Below are 25615 nucleotides of genomic sequence, written 5' to 3' on the forward strand. Positions count from 1 at the left end.
GTTCTGTTCACGGATCCATCGTAAAATCGCCACACACCAAACACAGAGTATTACGGAAATCACTGTGGACATGCAACACATCCTCCCAGCTGAATGCCACTCCGCACACTGACTCATCAGATATGCAGCTCTCGCCACCTAGCGGTGCAAAGATCTACCACTCCTACTTTCCAGATGGCAGCACCAGTTCCGAAAATTTTGGAGTCCACCTCGTAGGTTGACTGCTGGCAGGGTGGTTTGAGAACGTTTTTCCATACAAGTAACTTATCATTTGGTATCGCGCCACCCTCTTCCCTCTTACACTCTCAGCTGTGACAGTTTTTACTGCTAATTTTGATACACGCTGTATACAAATCTTGCACCCAGTTGCCTTTGGCAACCCTAATGGCAGCTTCTGCTTTAAACTAGCCCTGGTTGTTGTAAATGTTACCTAGAAAGGGAGCAAGAACAATATTTTGAGCTAGCTCGTTCTTCTATGTTCTCCAGAGCCAATTTCGCAGGAAGCACTCAACTGGTATCTTGATGCAGTTGAGCTGGTACTGGGATTTTAATGTGTACCAGGACTGCACACAATATACCTGCAAACAGTTTTTTTTTTTTTTTTTTTTTTTCCAAGTTGATAACTAAAACTTTGACTGTTGCTCATGTGTAATATTGTTTCTCTTTTGTCAATTTCTGCATTAACTTCTCAGACTGGGCTGTTCGGTTTGTTACCAACAAATTTTGTGGTATGAAACTTTTGTATTTTAACTGTTAGTGTTTTCTGTGCCTTCAGTAAAAAGGACATCTCACATGCAGCATTTTTACAAATTACCCTCATACATTTACTGCCATTCTAAATTTGTCTTTTACTGGCTCTAAGACATCAACTTGGAAGAGTGGTAGTAAACGGCATCCATCTTTTCTGCCCACATTCCTGGCCTTCGTTATTCTTCCTCTCATGGCATTCATGTTTTCCATCCATATGGCTACTAGTGGTATCCCATTGGCTTTTAATGTTAACAGTTTTTATTCTCCCTTCCATGCAGAGTCAGTTCTTTCTATAGCCGTCTCAACTTCAGATGTTCTCCTTAGATTTTCAATCTCTTCTCCATCTTCACTCAGATTCGTGACAACTCTGACTAACATTTTATTTATTTTTATTTCATTGGTTTGATAGCTCAACAATGTGCAGATGTATATGATTGAGAGTTGGTTTTGAACCAATCTTGGGAAGAATAAAAATGTTACTTGTTCATTGGAACTTACTATATGTTCCATTGTATTCCACACTCCTTCCACTCTGTGGAAATTTCTCCAGCATTGCACATTATTTCCTGATTCACAGAATGTTAACTTAAAATGTGGTAATGAAACATCCTTAGAGGTGTACAAATAATTTGGAGTAAAGGTGACAACAATACCTGCATTTTTGTAGCTTTCAACACTTCCACACCAAAAACCTACTCTCACATAACCTGGTCACCAGTGAAAAGTACATCTGTAGTGATAATCAGTTCCTTGTCCAGTGTGTCGAAGGTCTTACTGAGGCCTATAGAGTGGCATATCCCAAAAACGTACTCCACAAACAGCCCTTCTGAGCCATATCCACACTCTTTCCCCCCCCCCCCCCCCCCCCCCCCAACTTCCAGTTGCCCAATGACATCCTGATACACCCACAAAAACTCTTACTCCAGTCCCGTTACATGTCTTGGGCTATCTTGTCAGAGGCAGGGCCGTGTGTGAGAGCAGTCATCACATACCAGCTGTCTGTAATTTCTACTCAACATTACATGTGGTTATGACCTTCAAACAGATGTTCACAGGATCAAATGACCATCGTTACATGCGGCCAAGAGCAGAGCTGAGCACCCTGTGGCAGAACGCTCTGTCGAACACAACACAGAAAGCTTCAGTGCCTGCTTCATAATCCTTACCATTTGGATCCTTCCCCATGCTAGCTCCTCTGAATTATGCATGTGGAAGTCCCTTGCAGTAAATCCTATGATTCTGTCATCCTCCTGTTTCCTGTCTCCTCTAGCTCCTGCCCCACAACCATAACATTACTTATGCCGCACCAACACCTTTTCTGGAGTCTCCCTCTCCCTATATTCTATTCACACCTCTAATTGCAGTCTTCCATGTCATCAAGTGCCATTCACAAGTCCCCCCCCCCCCCCCCCCCAGAGTAGCTATTAGCCATCTCACCACTCTTCCCTGTCAATTCCAACAGACACCACCTCAGCCCAGTTGAGATCCATTGTAGGCACCGGAACAACATGGGTTCGTTCTCTCTCTCTCTCTCTCTCTCTCTCTCTCTCTCTCTCTCTCTCTCTCTCTCTCTCTCTCTCTCAGAGTGTGTGTTTTTGTGAGAAGAGGGTGGGGGTAGTGTTATGTACTGGTCACACACTTCACTTGGCTGGGAACGTAAGCTTACGATTGGCTCATAGCACATTGGCTGCTGAGACAAGCCCTACCTCCTTGTACCAGAGCAGCCTACATACAGCATATAAAAGAAACAAACCGTAATAGATTAATGCATCACACAAGTAACATGAAAGTTTATGGTGAGCCACTCATTTTCTTACTTAATATCAATCACTACGCACAACTACATATGTGGATCAACATTGTATTCACTACGGCTACTTATTGCTACAGCAAATAACACTGTTATGTAGTTAATGTTGGTAACATGATGAGCATAAACATTCGTGAACGGCAAGAAGCCATTCAACTTCAATCGATCCCACAGGGGCCAAGTAAAAGTGTGCAACCAGTGCCTAGTGAAGTTCTACACCTTCACTAAATGGAATGTTACTTTGATTCTTTCTTATTATGATAATCAAAGCAGTGTAGAAGCAGAACTCTGTGAAAGACTAGGTTATAAAGAATGAGGCAATCTAGAGAAAGGAACATAATAATCAAGGGCCATTAGATCAGAATGATTATTTTACATAAATTCCGGCTTTGAGGGTTTCCACAGATGGTGTAATTTTCTGTTCGCGTAATTTATTTAAAATCTAGAAACCTTCAACTTTATTTGTACAACATACCATTTCATATGTATAAAATTACATTATGTATACATATTATTTCTTAAAATAGTTTCTATTTCCAAATAATATTACTTATATACAGATATCACAATTATGTTAACAATATTCTGTTAAGTTTTCATCCATGGTGTGGTGGACAAAATGGTGACAATATCACAAACATTCAAAAAGGAATGCAAAACATAAATATTCTTAAACTATAACTCATTCTGGCAGTTAAAATTTATATAAATGTTTTGTATATAGAAATAATGAGCTATTCATTTTTTTCTTCTCAACCAAGAGCTGCTAAAACACAGCACTCCTTTCGTGGCATTAGGCCAGCTCTGTTATACAATGCAATATATTAACAACTCATCTATATCAAAGCTTTCAAACAGAATCAATATTTACACATACCAGTGCCATACATAAAAAAAAATGGAAGACAGAATTGTGAAGTACTTCAGAACAGCAATCCTATTAAACGTGTTACCAGTCACTTACTACTGACACAACAACAGACTACAGAGTAACTGTACACAATTTCAGTTTACTCAAAACTGATCTTTCGTCGTCTAATGTCATGAATGACTCAAGATGGCTAACCTAACTGGTAGAACTTTACATCCAGTCAGTGCTGTTTGAAAAAGCAAATATATTGATTTTAAAAGCTTTTATGTAAACTAACATTCATATGTAGGACAAAACTTACTGCACATATTTTGAAGCACCTTAAATTCAGATTTATGTGCTAAATAAATATTATACCAAAGTGACTAGGCATGTCTCTAAATTACAAGTTAGTACGAAACTCTTCTAATAAACTTTAATCCAATGAAATAAAACTACTGGCAGAACATTTTTAAAAAAGTTATAGGACTTACATGATATTTATTAGCAGGCTCTGTAGGCAAAAGATACGTTCATATTACTGAAACTTGAATACAAAAATATATGTATTTCAACAAAAGCGTATTTAAACTTCAGTTCAATTCTCAATTCTGTTAGTCCATTAAAGATTTACTTTAGTAAACAAAATATAAACATCCTAAACTTTGCTGTCATTCATTGCAGTTACAAACAAAGCATTTAGCAGAATCAGAAAAATCAGTCACTTGGTCCCATATTGTTAAATATACTAAGCATGTAAACTTTTTTCTTTGTGAGAAACACACAATAAAGACAATAGACAATACTAAAATATTAGCAACACAGCAAAAATCTGCTGAAGATTTAGATATTAAAAAGCCCTTTCCACGACATTTTCAGACTTCATGACATGAAATCTCTTAAAAGGAAATGTAACAAATAGAAAGAAATATGTTTTAGAACTTATTTTGGTGTCATCATCAGGATTACATTTTAATGCCTCCATATTTATAAAATATATGTACATACAAAGAAAGCACAAGAAGGATGGATGGAGACAGACACACACACACACACACACACACACACACACACACACACACACACACACACACACACACACACACCTTTATTTACAAATATTACTTTTTGCAAAGATTTGCATATTACATGATATGAAGCACGACATTGTATCAACAAAATTCCTGCATGTTGATCTATATTGCGCTTTCAAAAAGTTCTGTCCAGGAGACAATTGTGCATCCCTCTGAGGACTTTACGCTGTACTCAGCAGCTCACTGAAAAATTTCAACAAGAATTAAACATATGATTGTGGTTGCTGATAAATTAAATAGTTTAAAATACATCAGGAAAAAAGGGAAACCACAAATAGCATTTACCTTGGTAGTTCCCTTCCCGCAAGGGAGTTTCCCACAAGACCCGTTCTGGACCTACTTCGATTTAACTGTGCTCTCCTTTCCGCTAAAAGGAAAAGAAAGATATGGCAATATAGGAGATAAAAAATTGGTACATGTTGTTTAGTACATAACCATTTACCAAGTTAAAAATATCTGTATGTTTTTCACATACATTAGAAAATGAAAATTGTAAGAGAGAAACAAACATAGGCACACTTAAAATGGCAGAGAGGTACACTAGCTTTAGAGTTTTGTTCCTAGTATTAGTACAAATTTTGATTTATTGCCACTTGGGTGTGCTAAACCAAGTGTAATTTTTTATATTAATTGCACCAGTGTATCACCCATTATTCACCTGCAGGTGAGGGGACGCATGTCTTCACATTTCAAAATAAATATATGTTTACTGGAAGTGTTAGAAATGCTCTGTGTATTAGTCACTGACATTTATGATTTTAATAAATGGCTAACAAAATTTTAAAATGCTAAATTATGATATAAGGCTTAAGAAAACTGTCAAGTAAGGGCACAAAGTTGCAAATGATACAGTTTAACGCAGTTTAACACAAGGAACTTATTTTCCTACATCACAGCATTGTATTGTATTGTACTGTATGGAACTAGGGACCTAGAAATAATGGAGAGGCTTCATTCCTGCTGTAGCCGTCAGTGATTCACAACCCCACAACAGGCTACAGCAGTCTCCACAGCCCTCGCACCCCACCGCCGCCCCACACTGAACCCAGGGTTATTCAAACATGCGAACATGAATGCATCGCATTCTACACTTGCTGGATGTCAATTTGTGGGATGGAGTTCCATGCCTGTTGCACTTTGTAGATCAATGCAGAGATGGTTAATGCTGTCTGTAGATGACACTGGAGTTGTCATCCAATGATGTCCCATATGTTTGTGATTGATTGGACGTAAACCTGGAGATCGAGTAGACCAAGGCAACATGATGCCACACTGTAGACCGTGTTAGGTTACAACAGCAGTATGTGGGCAAACATTATCCTGTTGGTAAACAACCCTTGGAATGTTGTTCATGAATGGTAGCACAACAGGTCAAATCACCAGACTAACATGAAAATTGCAATCAGGGTACATGGAATAATCACAAGACCATAACTCCAGGTGTAGGTCCGGTGGGTCTGACACACAGACAGGTTGGTTGCCAACCCTCAAATGGCCACCTCCTAACCAACACTGGCACTGAGACAGAACCAGTTTACAGCAGAAAACACAACAAACCTCCACCCTGTCCTCCTATCAGCCGTCACTTGACAGAACTGAAGCCACAAAGGGCGATTGTTTGGTATCAGCAGAATGCACACTACAGGGTGTCTGGCTCAGAGCTGTACTTGGACTAACCAATCTGTAATAGTTCATTGTGTCACTGTAGAGCCAACTGCTGCTGCAGATGCAAATGCAGTACAATGCACCAGAGCCCTACACTGAACACTGTGGTCTCCCCTCTTGGTAATGCCAAGTGGCCATCCAGACCTTGTGCCCCTACATCTTCATGACGACCACTGCCTGCACTGGCTATACATTCCTGCGAAGTCTTAATGCAGTATCGCAGAAGGAACATCCAGCCTCTTGTAGCTCAATTACATGACTTTGTTCAAACTTGGTGAGATGATGATAATGATGTCTTTGTCACCTTAAAGGAATTCTTGGTTAACATCAACCCACCATGTCCAGTCTCCTACTGCCACTCTTATACGACTGGTACAAAATTTAAACAGACAACATCTTTCAGGTGTAGAAACACACCTACAAACTTACATTTATGCCACATAATTTCTTTTTGGTGCTGTGATTTTTGTCCTTGTATTTCCTATGAAGCCTGCCTCACATTGGTTTGCAGAAAGTAAACACACTTCTCAGGAATAGTGACTTAACATAACAGGCTCAGATGACTCGAGGAATGGACCAATAGACTGACTCATAAATGCAGGTCTGGCTTATTTACACTAATGAGCCAATAATAGCAAACATTGTTAGGAAAATTCATTGGCAGAGTGTCATGAGGACAGATAGCAAATTCTTTCACACCTGTCTGAAAATGAAATCTAAATCCAACAGGTATGATTCACCATTTATAAACCTCTGAAATATTTCAAGGTAGATAAGCAACAACTAGCATTTCTGCTTCTTTGTAAGTTGGGCTAAATACAGTAGGTAGTTAATTCTTTTTTTCTTTGGGGAGGGAATTGGCAGTTTTGAGGGGTGACAGAATTTTGTGAATGATAAAACCAGTTAGTTGATTGTATCGCCATAAGTACTGTGACATACATTCATTTGGTTTTCTTCATATTGACTTTTGCTCCACCAGTACACATACAGTGTATTTGGCCATGTAATTTTCAACTTCAGGATTTCTCTAGCAGACAAAACATTAATTAACAAGGACGTGAACTGCAGAGTGTATAAGTGTTAACAATAATAAAAATGGGAATAATGAGTTGAATAATTTGATGTAGATCATCACGTTACAGAGAAGGCTGAAAATATAATAATGCGGATTATTTGCCAAATTAGGTTATGGTAACAAAATCAAACGTAGTGTACGACATGTCATACTAAAACAGTTGTTTTGTTTCTTCTGTGTACGGACTTAGTGGAAGCATTTATTAGTTTATTTCTGTTTTGATATGTCAAGTGTCTATATCATTCCTGAGGCTATATACATCAAGAGTTTTAAGCAGTCAGCTATAGGGGATTGCTAGCCTTTCCTTTGTTTTATGTACTATTCCATTGTTAAAAATGTATATTTACGTGCCAGAAGCCACCATACTGTGTGGTGGAGGGAATTTCGTGAGCAATATAAACTTTTTTTTTGTCGTCCTTCTTCCGACAGTGGCCCACCTTTACCTTCTGTACATCAATCCATTATGTTGCCCATTATTCCTTAAATGAAAGGGAGGTTTCAGATTCCAGCCCAACTTACAACCAACACTGACTCCTCTCCATATATTTTTAGGTGTAAAGTAAAGAATGTAAGTGAAATTTCCTAATTTAACATGACAATTTTCTAACAGCCAAGACAAAAAATAAAAAAAATAAAAAATAAAAAAAAGAACCCTTGTCTTTTTTCAGCCAAATGTTTAAAACTTTAAATACAAAATTCAGAATAAATATGATAATTTGAGTAAATACAGCTTTATTCAAAGGAAAACAAAATGTGTGTTTCAGAACACCATACATTCTTTTTGCAAATAAAACTGTTTTCATATTAATTTAGAGTAGATATTCTGTTAATGTGGCTGGTTAAAGTCAGGATCAACTGCCCACAGAAAATAGTGCTTAAGACTGTGACAGCCTTGCCTATAGTCAATACATAGCTTAACATGATAGCCTCATTATCAGGCAGCAAATCTTACACAAAAAGTAAACTGATTTACACACCTTGTCAACAGGGAGCAGCACTGTTTAACACCAAGACACTTTGCAAAATTTAAGAGACAAATTCTCATCTTTAAGTCTTATGTAGTAGTGAATAATTAATTATTTCTTGAACTGAAAGGTACTTGACAAGATGCATTTGTTGAATGTTTATTTCGAGATGGAAAATGAAATGTGAAATTTTTTGCCAGCACAACAGGCTGGCAATGGCAAGGAAAGCGTTTCTGAAGAAGAGAAATTTGTTAACATCCAGTATAGATTTAAGTGTCAGGAAGTCATTTCTGAAAGTATTCGTATGGAGTGTAGCCATGTATGGAAGTGAAACATGGACGATAAATAGTTTGGACAAGAAGAGAATAGAAGCTTTCGAAATGTGGTGCTACAGAAGAATGCTGAAGATTAGATGGGTAGATCACATAACTAATGAGGAAGTATTGAATAGGATTGGGGAGAAGAGAAGTTTGTGGCACAACTTGACCAGAAGAAGGGATCGATTGGTAGGACATGTTCTGAGGCATCAAGGGATCACCAATTTAGTATTGGAGGGCAGCGTGGAGGGCAAAAATCGTAGAGGGAGACCAAGAGATGAATACACTAAGCAGATTCAGAAGGATGTAGGTTGCAGTAGGTACTGGGAGATGAAAAAGCTTGCACAGGATAGAGTAGCATGGAGAGCTGCATCAAACCAGTCTCAGGACTGAAGACCACAACAACAACAACAACGTTATTCATAGAAAAGTGGTTTGTATAGGAGTGCAACTTGTACAAATGTGATCTCCTTTATTGGCTTAATCTTAATATTCTCATCTGGTACGCACCTCCAGCGACCCTCATCCTCTGCCTTTTTTGCCTTTGATCTCGGTTGAAAGCCGATCCAGTCTGCAGGGCCTCCAGAAGGCTGTCCATGACACCCTCCTGGGTTTGGTCAGCATTCATGTCAATGAGAGCCCTCTTGCGCTCTGCTCTCTGCGCTCGCTCCTGCTCAGCCTTTTCTCGAGCTTCCTTTGCCCTCCTCTGCTTCTCCTCTGCCTCACGTAATCTTACATTATCCCGATGTGCTTGCTGTAAGAATTCAGAGAGTACCACACTTAATATTTCTGAAAAATATATGCATAAATTCAAATTTTTATAATATTCTAAGCTTTTTCTCAATACCCCTGTTTTCATTAGAAAAATAACTGATAAAGATAACAGCAGTATACAGAGGCATTCACTGTAGCCCAAAAATTAAACTTATCCTAACAATGATACTGTCACATAGTTGAAGGTGTAAGTAGATGAATGTTGAACACTAACTTTATTTAATGAAGGTTTATTCAGCACTTGCACATACAAGAGCACACAGCGAACTGCCTCTGGCCAGAACAAATATGGTATATATACAGCTACAGACCATTCCAGTAAAATGAATCTTGCCATTTGTGGATACTCCTAGAATGTACTCAAACCAAATATAGAAATTAAAATGTTTCAATTCAGGTGAGTTTTGAACTCATGACCCTCCATGCATCAATCCAGTATCATAACCACTATACTACGGCGACTGTGTTACTCAGTTCCTTCTGAGACAATATTACCTACATCATTGCTATTCTTAGCATAATGAAACATGTAGCCAGTGTAATCTCTGCTTGCAAAAGCCGCTGCCATGTCATTTACACCTGTGGACTGCCTTTCCAACAAAGAAAAAGTAAGTCAAGGTATCAATTTCGCTCAAATTTAAAACCGTAAGTCCACAGAGAGTGTCATAAGACAAGTTAAGTGAACAACCTGATGATTTCTTTACCAGTTACATGATATTGGCAACAACCTTATTTCATGTAACATTCAAACAACTCGTTGTGTTTTCTTTTGGGTAACAATAACTGCAACGAGAGTTTATCTAACAGAAAAACATTTTTTTGTTTTTGTATACAATGGGAAAAGTGTGCTGTAATACTTGCAGTTTTCGTCTGGTAGAGAACCTGATTTATCAGTGACTAAATAAGAATATTAATTTCTTACATTATTAACCATTCTTGACACTGCTTGTTTGTTATTTAATAGAGTTTAACAGAGCTTATATACCAAAATGTATTTTTTCGTGGGTCTTAAATAATCAAAATATGTATTTAAAAAAAAAAGTCTCCCCAGTGTTAAGAAGTTATAAGAAAAAAAAAAAAAAAAATCACGAAAGGATATACAGTATAGTGTTGATTATCCAAAGTAATTGGGGGACATGGGTGTTCGGGAAACTGGCTTATTCAGATAATCGAACTGTAAATGTTTATTTGCCAAAAAGAAATACTGTACAGTAAATTTATTCATAAAAACAGGCATCTCTTTTAGTATTACAAAGTAACATACAAAGGCAACTTCAGTAGGAATATATAGTATGTGGCATAGTCTACTAAACAAAATTTGCTATGCTCGTCTTTTGTTTTTTTATATCCATAATTGTCGACTTCCCCACCTTGTACTCATTGGATAAAGTGGTTGCAGATTCACCTTCTTCTAACCTTTTAATAATCTCATACTTGTCCCTCATAGAAAGGACAACACGTTTACGTTAAAGCATTTTGTATCGTCAAGTTCACTTCTTCACGCAGCAGCACACAACTGGTCGTAACAGAGAACAGAAGGTGACTGTTTGCACCGTGAGAAGCTCTTCTTGGGGGCGCAAACTGCGCAGAGCAGCATGCCTCAACTCTAAGCTGGCGCAGCTGTTGCTGTGAACAGCTTTGATACTGCCGCTACTTCTACTGCCAGTGCCAAGCCGACAGAAGTGTGCTGATTGTTGAAACACAGCGACTGAGCTTTTTTTTTTTTTTTTTTTTTTTTTGCATGGCACAAGCTGATTGATATTCCAACATCCTCGGCAACTTCTTACAGTTATTCGACAATTTTCCAAAACAATTTTCTTCACAGCTTCAATGTTATCATCTGCTGTTGTGCTGCAGTGTCCAGAGCAAGGCTTGTCATCGCATTTTCTCAGCCATCTTGGAAGACCTTGTACCTCTTGTAAACTTTCTTTTTACTTACAGCAGACTCTCCATATGCCAGTGTCAACATTTCAAGTGTTTTAGAGCACTTTACTCCATTTTTCACACAAAAATTTGATGCAAATTCTTTGCTCCATATTTTATAATAATTGAAAATTGCCAAGCACACTAAAACAAGTCTAACCTTTCTATCTGTCAAAAACAAACCTAGTATGCTGTACATTTGAAACTGTGAACATATGCACAAAAAATCAAATGTACGTTGCCCACACAATTTGAAAAGTCATCTTACTTTTTGAACAGCCCTCATACATGACTTTACAGTAATGAGATGCTCACTAATTCACAACTTCAATGTTATACAAGCAAAATTAATTTAAAACTTTATCCTATGCATTATCTAATGTTGTTTATCTCATTCAATAATCAAAAAATTTTGTATTATGAAAGGACATTAGTGTTTTGACAACTCAGAATCAAAGATACTTTAAAGAAAAGTTAAGCCGCTCACACAGATGAGCTGGAAGAATGATGTGAAGCTGACTTACAGTGGCTCTACAACAATGGTTAGAAGAAATTAAAAACCGGAAAGCATGTACAAAACAGATCATATAAATCTGGAACTGTTAAATTATTTAACAAATATACAAAGAATTTCACATGCAATTACTCACCAATTAAAACAGGTGATTGTCTTTACTCATACATTTCTGACTTGCTAGTCCAGTAACTTTTATGGAAGACTACTGTGAGCCACATGTCTTCTATGAAAAACCTGATAATTGTTATTAATCATTAACGTTTACCTTATTTATATCTTAGATTGTCTCACACTTACAATGAAGTCATCCTTAAATTTCTTCACATCACCAAAAAATTCCTCCAGTGTGTACTTTTGTTTATCAAATGCGTAGTACTCCGAAAGTTCCGAGTACAGAGATTCCAGATTCTTGAACATGTTTTGCATAACAGCACAGTGTTCCCTTGCTTCCACTGCAAATGACTATTATTCATTAAGGAAAAATACTTATTTTGCATGTATCACTGGCCTGTTTAATCTTCATACAGTATCAAAAATGGCTCTGAGCACTATGCGACTCAACTTCTGAGGTCATCAGTCGCCTAGAACTTAGAACTAATTAAACCTAACTAACCTAAGGACATCACACACATCCATGCCCGAGGCAGGATTCGAACCTGTGACCGTAGCGGTCACGCGGTTCCAGACTGAAGCGCCTTTAACCACACGGCCACACCGGCCGGCCATACAGTATCAATTAAAGAATGAAAACAGTAAATATATAATGTTCTCACACACATGAACATACCTCCCCATCTCAAGAATATAAAATTTATTTCCCTGCCAACAAGATGAAATTTCTGGGGAAACAAATGGCAGTAGATTCATCAACGTAGCTGCATAACCCAGTAAGTGGCAGAAGACTAACATCAACACAATTGATACACATTATGAGCTCTAAAGAGTGGTAGCAGGTTGTAAGTATTACTTAACATTTGAGACAGTTACAGCAGTTTAGAGACTGTGGGGATGTGAGTTTGGGACTGACCCATAAACATGTTTCACAGTTACAGGTATAGAAGACAAAGGTCAGTGGCACAGTGCAAGATCCACAGAAATGCCAAGCAGAGTGTCCTCATGAGGCTAGAAGTGGTTAATCATCAAACGTGGTGGTGGAACTGTTCCAACATTCATGACACAAATCTTTCAGTACAAGCAATGTGTAACATATTCTGAAGGCTAGGAATGTTGCGATATTTCTTCCAAGACTGGTCACAAAGCTTTGTGATGGTGACCTAGATCACAGGGTACAATTTCAGGTGACAGACCAGAGGATGATTATATATGAACCAGGATTTATCAGTACCATTATTTGGTCAGAAACACTATTTAAGCTTAAGGAAACTATGAATCAATATCACTGTGTTTGCTGTGTTGAAGGTAATTACTAGAGTACTTAATTCCATGACACTCCTTGGCTCTTTCTGTTCTGAGGGTACTGAATAAAAGTACAGAAAAACTTGCTCAAATCAACACGTATATAATTCATAAATCTGCCCAAATCATACCAGTATTTCAGTCCCGGTCCATTCAGTGGACTTTTATATGTTGATTTTTTGTATAAAGTGGAACTTGTCCAATGCAGAAACGGAAAGCAAATCTTAGAACATACTTAAGAATTCATTGTATAATGCGGAAAAGAGCCTAAAGAGTACTACGGTATTACAGTTCATTAGTTATTCATGACTCTACAAGGATATTACTTTTAACACCTCTGTGTAAGCAGTGGAGAGAAAAAAAAAGTCCAGTGCAGTGTGGTGCTGCTGGTGTGGACCCAAAACCACGCTGCTCTGTGCTCAGTGTTGGTAAAGAACATCAAAGGAAATGGATTCTTTATCAGTGCTCTGTTTGTCGGCTTTCTCGTTTTCCTCATTATTGACACACGCCGGCGCATACAGGAACATTGTTGTGCATCTACCAACACTCTGCTCCAATGTGTGCAGTGCAACAAGTGGGTATTGTTCCGTTAAACAATGCTTTTACCCAGCAAGGTCATTATTTTCTGCCAGTTTCAGTTGACTCTTAGCACTTTAAGAGCTACAGTAACATGATGTCAAACAAACGGTATGAAACACTTGAAAAGATTAATGTAATTGAGGCAAGTGAGAAAGACAAACTCTCTGTGCGCAAAATCATGTTGCGTTTCAAATCTGGTGAAACACAAATTTATAAGACTTTAAGAAACAAGGATAAGATTCGGGACGAATGGATGAAAGGGAACGGGCAGATGAAACGAAAGGCGAAGAAGACTGGAAATGATGAAATTAACGAAATAGTGTGGGAATGGTTTGTAAGTGTGCAGGCAAAAACCTTACCTTTATTTGGACCCATGTTGCAGAGTGAGATTCCGAATATCACTACAGAGCTTTAAGGCGTCCACAGGATAGCTGGGCAGTTGCAAAGCTACATACACAATTGTGTGGGATGAAGTGTGTGGGAAAGCTAACCCCACACTGCATAATGTAGCATTTTTGCTACATGTAAGTTACTTGTTTGTAAATCTGTAGAATTACAACAGATGGTGGCAGCGTTTGTGTCAGAGTGTCTCCTCAACTTCTGTGAGCTTATGTGTAACATTGTTGTTTCTTAAATGAATGTGTCACAATACTGTCAACATATGCAGCCGAAAGGTACAATCGCAAGAAGAAACAGAGGGAAGTGATAAGTGTTCCTTATGTGATACAGGAATATAACAACCATGTGGAGGGTGTGGACCTTCATGGCAGTCTGCTTGGATGGCACAAAATTTTGATGAGGAGCAAAAAATGGTACTTCAGACTATTTTATCTTCTAATAGATGTTGCAACCACCAATGCCTGGATTCTCTACAACCGTGTTGCAAAGTAAAACACAGGTTTAAAAACAATGAAATTGTCTGAATTTTGGATGGACATTGGGAGAAGTCTCTGCAGAGTAGGAGGAACACAAGGTAAGCGAGGTAGACCAGAATCAAGTGAAAAGGTCTCCTGTTGCAGCTCAGCCAACAGTTGATGTACAAGAGATGGTGTTGGTCATTGGTCAAAAGTGATGGAAAAGCGACAACGCTGTAAGCGTGCCAACTGCAAGGCATTTACGGTCCAGTGTAAAAAGTGTGGAGTAGCTCTGTGTCTGAAGAAGAACAATGATTGCTTCAAAATTTATCACATTGAATAAGGGTCATTTTTTACAGTGTCAAGTTATTTCTAAATATTTCATGGTGATTGACAGTTCTGCAAAAATATGACTATTTTTCTATATTGTGCTGAATTACATCTTAGAATGTATGAAATATTGATTGTACAGTTTGTTAAATGGTGCTAATTTAACCTATTTTGTATCACACTGCATGATGTAGCATTTTTATACAACATGAAATATTAGTCTCAATGCATGACATAGCATTTCCGCACTTTTTTCGTTTTGTACCCGTAATGCAATAATAAACGAAAATTTAAGGAATCTTAAAAGTTATAATTCATTTTTGTACACAAAATTACTGGACTAATTTTTTTACCACAATTTAATAAGTAAAAAATAAATTCATGCAATGTAGGGCTAAGAATGCGCAGGAAAGTGTAGCAGCAGAATGGAAGACAATACCGTCCAACTTAATTGTGAATTATGACCCGAAAGACGTGTTCAATGCTGATGAAACAGGACTGTGTTATCACGTGCTGCCTTCAAAATCACTAGCAATTCAAGGTGAAAAGTGCACCAGTGGAAAAATGTTCAAGGAAAGACTCACTATACTGCTGTGTGGAAACATGTTAGGTGAAATGGAGAAGCCACTGGTGATTGGAAAGGTGGCAAAACCATGTTGTTTCAGAAATACAGACTTCAGTAAGCTTCCAGTCACATGGTGTAGCAATAAAAAGGCATGTATGGTGAGTGGTCTTATGGAAGAATGGCTGGGCTCTTTCAGTGCCAAAATGAAAAAAGGAAATCACCAATTTCTTCTTTTCCTAGACAATGCACAAACTGCCACCCGAAAATAACATTATCAGACATGAAATTGGCTTGGTTCCCTCCAGGTTCAACCACCCTCACACAGCCAATGGAACAAGGGGTTATTTACACATTCAAGTGTAATTATAAGTGATGCAATCTCTTATTCTTGGTGTTGAAGAAGCTGAAATTGCATTTGCTCTTGAATGATCAGTTTCTGTTCTGAATGCAGTAAATTGGATTGGCTTGGGAGTAAAGATGCTTCTGTGGCCACTGAAGTTCAAGAAAATGCAGCAGAAATTGCTGAATTAATGAAAATGCGAAGCACTTCATGTAGTGCAGATGATTACATTTGAAGGGATGACTTTATGGCAACTCATTCCACTTTCACTTCAGCAACAGATTTGATATAAATCTGCAACACAGAGGATGAAGAAGAAGAAGAAACAGAGGAAGAGGAAGAGGAGGAGGAGGAGGAGGAGGAGGAGGAGGAGGAAGAGGAGGAGGAGGAGGAGGGTGAGAAGCAAAATGATTTCCTTCGGAAAATTAATACTCCTGAAGAAGCCGTTGCATGCATAAACATGTTAGGCAATTTACAGCACATACAAATTCTCCCAACTTGTTGGAACTATTATATTGTGCAAAAAATTGCCTAGAAAAACAATTCTGAACAGGACATTAAAACAAATGGTGAAAAAGGTGAAATGTAAAGCAAATAAACATGGGAATAATATGTATTAACATACAATAATAAACAAATATAAAGTTCAAGTAAAAAAATATAGAAATGCCGTGTTATTTATCAATTAGTGTAATAGTCCTATGTGTTATTGTCCAACATATAGTAAATGAACATTTACTGTGATGGAGTGAAGGCATGTAAATACAGTATATGCATAAGCAAAAATTTTTGCTATATTTTTTGAATGATACCTGAAAAATTTTACACAGCCCACTGAGTCTGGTGTAATCTGGAAACTTGTCCAATTTGGAAAATTATTTTAGTCCCAGGCGATTCCGTTTTCAGCAAATTTTACTGTACTTAGCAATGCTTGCTGATTGCACAAATACAAGGGCTGCAGATTTCTAGACTTGCGCTATTGGGTGGGGAATTGTAGGACACCCCTAGATAGGTCAGGGGTGCACTATACGAAGGAAGCGGCTACTCGGGTAGCAGAGAACTTGTGGCATGCACATGGGGTTTTTTAGGCTAGGCAGTAGTGCAAGGTGTCCTGATGAACACTTACCAGTCGACGTAAAGGCAGGGAAATCAGGACGTGCTCAGTGCAAAGACACTTCAGCTATAAAGAACAAGCAGTAAATCTTCAGAGTGTTCGGAATAAAGTTCCTGAATTTACTGCCCTCCAGGAAGCGTGTGGCGGGCAAATTATTCTCGGGACTGAGACCTGGCTGAACCCTGAGATAGGAAGTTCTGAAATATTTAGTGAGGGTTGGAATGTGTATCGGAAAGACAGATTAGACACCGTAGGAAGTGGTGTCTTCATTGCAGTTGACAAAAATATTGTGTCTACTGCAGTCGAAGTAGAGTGTGATTGTGAAGTTATCTGGACATTTTTAACGGGAGAAATAAAGTTAATTGTTGGGTGTTATTACCGGCCACCAGATTCCACCGTGACAGTTCTAGAATCATTCAAAAGGAGTCTTCACTCTGTATTGCAGAAGTACCCAGATCACGCTATATTAGGCGAAGGCGACTTCAACCTTCCTAGTATAGACTGGGATGTCTATGGATTCATTACAGGTGGTAGAGACAAGCCGTCATGTGAATTACTTTTGAACATATTATCCAAAAACTGTCTTGAGCAGTGAAATAGACAACTAACACGTAATGGAAATAGTTTAGATCTGGTAGCCATGAACAGACCAGACCTCGATGGTGTCAGTGTTGAGACAGGGATTAGTGATCATGATGTCATTACGACTATGGTTACGAAAGTTAGAAAGTCAGTCAAAGAAGGCTAGGAGAGTATTATTACTAGAAAGAGCAGATAAGCAATTGTTAGCATCCCACTTAGTAAATGTATTGACTTCATTTACTTCCGGTACGATGGACGTGGAAGAATTATGTGCAAATTTTAAACACATTGTAAATTACGCACTGAACAAGTATGTGCTGAAAAAGTGGGTTATGGACGGAAAAAACCCATCATGGTTTAACAGAGCAATTCGGAGAATGCTCAGGAAGCAAAGACAGTTGCACTCATGGTACATGAAAGATCGGGAGAATGAGGACAGGCAAAAGTTCTGAGATTCATGCTGCTGTAAAAAGAGCAATGCGCGAAGCATTCAACTACTACCACTGTCATACCTTAGCAAAAGATCTTGCTGAAAACCCAAGAAAATTCTGGTCTTATGTAAAATCAGTAAGCGGGTCGAAGGCTTCCATCCAGTCACTCACTGATCAGTCTGGTCTGGCAACGGAAGACAGGAAAACAAAGCTGAAATTTTAAATTTAGCATTTGAGAAATCTTTCACGCAGGAGGATCGTACAAACATACCACCATTTGAGTCTCGAACAGATTCCCGTATGGAGGACATAGTGATAGACATCCCTGGGGTTGTGAAGCAGCTGAATGGGTTGAATATAAATAAATCGCCAAGTCCTGATGGGATTCCAATTCGATTTCACAGAAAGTAATCTATTGCATTGGCACCCTACTTAGCTTGCATTTATCGCAAATTTCTTGCCCAATGTAAAGTCCCGAGTGACTGGAAAAAAGCGCAGGTGACGCCTGTATATAAGAAGGGTAGAAGGACGGATCCTCAAAATTACAGACCAATATCCTTAACACCGGTTTGTTGCAGGATTCTCGAACATATTCTCAGTTCGAATATAATGAATTTCCTTGAGACAGAGAAGTTGCTGTCCATGCATCAGCACGGCTTTAGAAAGCATCGCTCCTGCGAAACGCAACTCGCCCTTTTTTCACACGATATCTTGCGAACCATGGATGAAGGGTCTCAGACGGATGCCATAATCCTTGACTTCCGGAAAGCGTTTGACTCAGTGCCCCACTGCAGACTCCTAACTAAGGTAAGAGCATATGGATTGGTTCCCAAGTATGTGAGTGGCTCAAAGACTTCTTAAGTAATAGAACCCAGTATGTTGTCCTCGATGGTGAGTGTTCATCAGAGGTGAAGGTATCATCTGGAGTGCCCCAGGGAAGTGTGGTAGGTCGGCTGCTGTTTTCTATCCACATAAATGATCTTTTGGATAGGGTGGATAGCAATGTGGGGCTGTTTGCTGATGATGTTGTGGTGTACGGGAAGGTGTCGTTGTTGAGTGACTGTAGGAGGATACAAGATGACTTGGACAGGATTTGTGATTGGTATAAAGAATGGCAGCTAATTCTAAATATAGATAAATGTAAATTAATGCAGACGAATAGGAAAAAGAATCCCGTAAAGTTTGAATACTCCATTAGTAGTGTAGCGCTCGACACAGTCACGTCGATTAAATATTTGGGCGTAACATTGCAGAGCGATATGAAGTGGGACAAGCAGTTGTGGGGAAGGCGGATAGTCGTCTTCGGTTCATTAGTAGAATTTTGGGAAGATGTGGTTCATCTGTAAAGGAGACCACTTATTGAATACTAATACGACCTATTCTTGAGTACTGCTCGAGCTTTTGGGATCCCTATCAGGTCGGATTGAGGGAGGACATAGAAGCAATTCAGAGGCGGCCTGCTGGATTTGTTACCGGTAGGTTTGATCATCACGCAAGTGTTACGGAAATAGTTCAGGAACTTGGGTGGGAGTCTTTAGAGGAAAGGAGGTGTTCTTTTCGTGAGTCGCTACTGAGGAAATTTAGAGAACCAGCATTTGAGGCTGACTGCAGTACAATTTTACTGCTGCCAACTTATATTTCGCAGTTGGACCACAAAGATAAGATAAGAGAGATTAGGGCTCATACAGAGGCATATAGGCAGACATTTTTCCCTCATTCTGTTTGGGAGTGGAATAGGGAGAGAAGATGCTAGTTGTGGTACGAGGTACCCTCCGCCACGCACAGTATGGTGGATTGCGGAGTATGTATGTAGATGTAGATGTAGATGTAGATGTAGAATGTAATGTATGGTTAATGAGCAATTTTATTACCAATAAGATTTCCCCGCTATGCTGTATCACAGGGATGTGCCAGGCCAGTGGATGTAATGTACAGGGAACGATCTTTTCCTGCTCCCCCTCCATCCCCCTCTTTTCTTTTGGGGCAACAAATCAATGCAACCTGATGATAATTCGGGATGATGTGGAATCTTGTTGCGACTCTTAATATGAAATGTATCAATGTTGAAAGCCAACAGTTTTGAACATTTCCTTTAAGCACCAGCTGGAACATTTAGTTTAACCAGAAACTGCAAAATTAAATTGTGACAATTCAAAAAGTATGTATTTTTTATGATGGAACAAGAATATACAAAGGAGAAATAAATGTAACAGAAGCAAAGATCATTTAAAGTTTTTAGATTCTAAGCTACTCCATGAAAAGCTCTAAAATCTACTGTATTGGTAAACATTTTTTCTATATGTGCATGGGTATGGGTATGTCGGATGCCATTATTTGTGCCTCCTTTGGCTTGTGCAATGTATACTACACCAGGCATGTCCCTTTGCTCTCCTTATGATTGAACTCATGTTTTTACTACATTAATATGGCCCACACATGGAGTTTTTCAACAAGAATTTAATTCTTTATGTTAGTGGCCCCAAATAAATCGACCAAAAAGGACAAATATAGCTCGATACTGGAAATAGTCAACAAAGTAATTAACACACAATTAAATCAAATGTTGAAAAGCAAGATATACCCATCCCTCCACTCCTCAATTGCATCTACTTCAGTGTTTCTTGAATTATCATCTCTTGTATTCTTTTGTCTGTCATTGGGACACACCTGCTTCTCAACTCCTATTCCTTTACTGTTGTATGGTTATTTAGAATCTGTGGTGTCACCACCAGACACCACACTTGCTAGGTGGTAGCTTAAATCGGCCACGGTCCATTTAGTACATGTCGGACCCGCGTGTCGCCACTGTGTGATCGCAGACCGAGCGCCACCACAAGGCAGGTCTCGAGATACGGAATAGCAATCGCCCCAGTTGTACGACGACATTGCTAGCGACAATACTGACGAAGCCTTTCTCTCATTTGCCGAGAGAATGTTAGAATAGCCTTCAGCTAAGTCCATGGCTACGACCTAGCAAGGCGCCATTAGCCTTACATAGTTTGATAGTTATCATATGAAATGTCTCATCAAGAATGCTGTATTCGCATCAAAGAATAAAAGATAAGTATTCGAGGAGCTGCATACTTTTCTTATGGGAATTCACTACTTATCCTGTTCCAGAATTCACGCCCGTCTGCGTTAGATAGCTTCCATTTCGGCCTCCTCTATCTACAAGGTGTTGGCACATTTATCAACACATCAGAATCTTTAGTGTATATCTCCTCAGATCTTGTTTATGTACATCTAGGGTTTCCATTTGTCACAATTTTTTGCAGGCCAGTTCCAACTTTCAACAAAATGTTCCAGTGTCGCATACTCTCTATGACAACAGCAAATGTCTGAGATTTTCATCCTACGCAGTGCGACATTTCTTCCTAACTGTAAACACAAGCTCTGATACAATGCTGGGTTCAAGTTTTGGAACGTTTGCATTACACTTCAGTCACACAAAAAAACTGAACTGTATTGATTGTCAGCTCGACACACAGTTCTTTCTGAAACCAGATGGTACTCCAATCTTGTGAATAACTGCATATGTTCTAACTTTGATGTACTGTACTACTGTACAGCAGTTTAACATTTCTAAAAGCTTGCAGTATTGACTCGAGTAAAATTTATCTTAGTGTTACCTGTGTTAACCATGGGAAAACAGGTGCAAATTAAACAGTAAGAGGCAGCAAGAATTCCTATTTATTATAGGACTCAGTGAGAATGTTGAGTGTACAGTTTGTGGCACAAAATTTTGTGTTGGACACAAAGGATGCACCGATATATTAAGTCCAACAAACGACATGCACTGCAGCCCCTCTTAAAGAAGGAAAAAAAAAAAAAACTAAGGTAGTTTCAGAAATAGACAAGGAACTTTTGGCACAAGAAGCCACATTGTTTACCACACAGTGCCACACAATCAGCATTTAAGGCCCATGAAATGCAACACTGACACACATCACTGTTCAACATGTGGTTCTCAGGGTCACAGACAAAAACGAAACCAGTTATCATGAACATGACTGCGCAGTTTGCTATGGAACAAATAATGAAGGAACTGAAAGCAGCAAAGTTTATTTCAGTGATCATAAGATTCCTCCAGGCAAGTGAACTTCCAAGCTGGTTCCTTCAGTGGTTCCTTTGGTGTTGGAAGTCCAAAGCAACTGACTTTGTATGTCTTAGAGAAGCTGGAAAAGTGGTAGGACATCCTGCCAATGGACCCAGAGCATTGGGGTTTGGGTCAACAACAATGGGCAGCCAGGCCAAGGACCGTGGGGTGGTGGAAGTGGGCACGGGTACAACACGGGTGAGAGAGGTGTTGGGCAGAGGCAGTGGTTACAGCTCCATAGGTCCCAACACTGTGATCCAGTCATCCACCCTCCAATGACCAGGGACAGAGGTCGTGCCCCTGTGTGGCTGAGGGTGAGAGGCATGGCTAGTTGTGACCATGGAGCCCACGGTCAGAGGTGGCAGTGGGGCCGCCAGAGCCAACTGCGATTGCGGCCCTGGCCAGAATTGGTTGCTGTGGCAGTTCAAATGGACAAGCCTGGTAATGACGTCACACAACTGAAGCTGTTCTGGTGAATGTCAACTCCTTTGGTCCATACCAGGTGCTGACTGAGTGTGCCTGTCTAGACAAGTACCTTGGACAAAGGCATGCCTGAACACAGGCTGTGTATGCTGCATCGAGAGCAGGAGGTCTAACAGGGTGTGATAATGGTGCCTACACAGTGTTTCAGCCATGATGAAATCACTGACGGGGACAGTTTGATACATTGCTAGGAAACTGTACAGGGATATTGAAATCACTGACGGGGGCAGATCGATACATTGCTAGGAAACTGTACAGGGCCTCCTCAGTAGATGAGGTCTATATTGGAGGTGGAGTGGAAGGGAGCAGAGGCCAGGTGTTTGATGCCATTACAGCAACAGAGGACCTGAAACTGCGTCGATGGAAATTGTGGCCGTTATCTGATAACAAGGGTGCATGGTACACTCTCAATAGTCAGTATCGTTGAGAGAGCACAGATCGTTGGAGGTGTGATAGTTGACGGTATCTGCACCACATAAGGAAATTCGAGAGGATATGCACTACCAGCATCCACATAGCTCTCTGAAACGGATTTGCAAATTCAAACTGGTACATTTGATTCAGGGAGCAGGCATGCCAGGAGTGGCATGTGGCCAGTAGACATGCTTCTAGGCCAAAGCCTTCATGCAAGTCATCTCCACTGACAAGGGAACCTCCCCATCGCACCCCCCTCAGATTTAGTTATAAGTTGGCACAGGGGATAGATCTTGAAAAACTGAACACAGATCAATCGAGAAAACAGGAAGAAGTTGTGTGGAACTATGAAAAAAATAGCAGAATATACAAACTGAGTAGTCCATGTGCAAGATAGGCAACACCAAGGCTAATGTGAGCTCAGGGGCGCCGTGGTCCCGTGGTTAGCATGAGCAGCTGCGGAATGAGAGGTCCTTGGTTCAAATCTTCCCTCGAGTGAAAATTTTACTTTTTTTATTTTCGCAAAATTATGATCTGTCCGTTCGTTCATTGACGTCTCTGTTCACTGCAATAAGTTTAGTGTCTGTGTTTTGCGACCGCACCGCAAAACCGTGCGATTACTAGACGAAAGGACGTGCCTCTCCAATGGTAACCGAATACATTTGATGGCAAGGTCATAGGTCAACCGATTCCTCCACAGGGGAACACGTCTGATGTATTCTATTCGACACTGGTGACAGCATGTGCGTCACATTACATGAATATGTTGTCGACCCACCTAACTTGTACACTTGGCGAATGGGTAAAAAGATTCTTCTACCTTGCCCGATTTAGGTTTTCTTGTGGATGTGATAACCACTCCCCAAAAAAGTGATCGCATCGGACGGACAGATAATAATTGTCTGAAAATAAAAAATTAAACTTGAGAGAAGACTTGAAGCAAGGACCTCTCGTTCAGCAGCTGCTCACGCTAACCACGGGACCACGGCGCTCCTGTGCTCACATTAGCCTTGATGTTGCCTGTCCTGTGCATGGACTACTCAGTTTGTATATTTTGCTTTTTTTTCATAGTTTCACACAACTTCCTCCTGTTTTCTCGATTGATCTGTGTATAGTTTTTCAAGGCTTGTCCATTGTGCCAACTTATAACTAAATCTGAGGGGGGTGCGATGGGGATGTTCCCTTGTGAGAAACATGTAGGAGTTAGAGGACTGGATGACGACCTAGCATTCCGAGTTCTCTGACAGCAATGTTATGACATCCTTCATGGTGCTGAGTCAGTAGTGCAGTGTGAAATAATTGTGAAACGCCACATTGGCTTGGCTAGGAACGTTCTATGGCCACCCATTCTGAACAGCAGACTAATTAAACTTCCTGCAGGACTGTGTCATAATTCTTTCCTGTCATTTGAGTTCCATGTTAGGTCAATAGGGAAGTCGCACTAGGCTTCTATTGGCATATTAGGTAGTTGGGCAAAAGTGGATTTCATAGTGGTACCCACTTAGAAACAACACCCAGCTTTGCTGTCTTTTCTACGAGCTTAGAACAATGACTAAATAACATATTTCCAGTTATTCATTACGTGGAATTTGCTGCCATACAAATAAAATTTCTTGATCCCACAAATTATCCTAAAGCCTCCTCAGGTTGTGATAATTTAGCTCCAATCAAACAACGTTTTGGAGGTGAATGGCAACTCAGAGTCATCTGGCAATTTATGTGGCAAAATATGTCAGTTCCATGCTGGGATGCATATGCTGGACATGTCAATGGTTTGCGTGATATATATGGCATCGGACACACCACCATCTTGAGACTATCCTTAAAGCACTAAAAATTGGCTGGCCGCACAAATTTGATGTCCTCCTTGTGCAATGATAAAAATCACATTTGTCAGCCACCCTTGAATGAACTTCCAGGGCAAATACACACCACTACAACGTACTACTCAAAATTGAGTCTGTGCCTTCACCTACAGTGCAAAATGTGTGAATTTTTGTTTATATTTACATCAAAATCGTACGGGCAATACTGCAGTTAACTTCTCACCAGTGGTTTGGTCAGTTATGTAAAAATAGATTATCACCATCATCGTCATAGTTATTTATTGTTATTAAGCCTATATTTACAGTAACTACCATGTCCTCATTTTTACTCATTTGTCATTAATTTTTGTCCACTATTCTGAAAATGTTTTTGATTTGGGTAAAAATAATAAAAGAAACCTATGTATGTCCCACCCTCACCATTTCTTCCTCCTGCCCCTCCTCATGCACTAGAAAATAGTTTTATAAAAATTCGAATCTCTTATGTTACATAGCATTGCCCAATTTGTTTTGAAAAGCAATTGTCATGTGTGTCTTGCCTTCACATTTTAATTAAGTTATCTTGCATTTTAACACCTTTTTGAATTTTTAAATGTCTGTTCCTATGTATTTTTCTTGCTCTACACAAGGATATAACTTCTGGACCCAATAATCTAAGATTTGAAAGTCTTTTGATTTGGGCTACATTACTTTAATAAATTAACAATTTAAATGCACAAGCAAAAGAAAGAGAAACACTAAAGAACAACAGTACGGTTCAAAAGAGACAATAATTGTAATGATTATTACACTGTAAGTGTTAAAATGTTATTGAGAATATTATTTATCCTCCCCCCCAAGAAAAA

At 39.4% G+C, this 25615-nt stretch overlaps 1 protein-coding gene across 4 annotated transcripts in view; it reads right to left on the bottom strand.

The window, feature by feature from the left end:
• Nucleotides 1-3021: 3021 nt before the first annotated feature.
• LOC126419916 (protein diaphanous) overlaps nucleotides 3022-25615 on the bottom strand; it is a 361964-nt gene continuing 339370 nt past the window's right edge. For 3 of the 4 annotated variants that reach the window (XM_050087195.1, XM_050087196.1, XM_050087197.1), the window contains exons 16-19: nucleotides 12038-12202; nucleotides 9037-9280; nucleotides 4790-4871; nucleotides 3023-4687 (exon numbers count right to left, since the gene is read on the bottom strand). In XM_050087195.1, coding sequence (XP_049943152.1) covers nucleotides 4666-4687; nucleotides 4790-4871; nucleotides 9037-9280; nucleotides 12038-12202 — 513 coding nt within the window. In that variant the 3' untranslated portion in view covers nucleotides 3023-4665. Of the gene's footprint in view, nucleotides 4688-4789; nucleotides 4872-9036; nucleotides 9281-12037; nucleotides 12203-25615 lie in introns of all 4 variants that reach the window. The other variant, XM_050087194.1, reaches the window with a different exon arrangement.

This window comes from Schistocerca serialis, chromosome 9 (genome assembly GCF_023864345.2).
Source record: "Schistocerca serialis cubense isolate TAMUIC-IGC-003099 chromosome 9, iqSchSeri2.2, whole genome shotgun sequence".
Lineage (NCBI taxonomy): Eukaryota > Metazoa > Arthropoda > Insecta > Orthoptera > Acrididae > Schistocerca > Schistocerca serialis.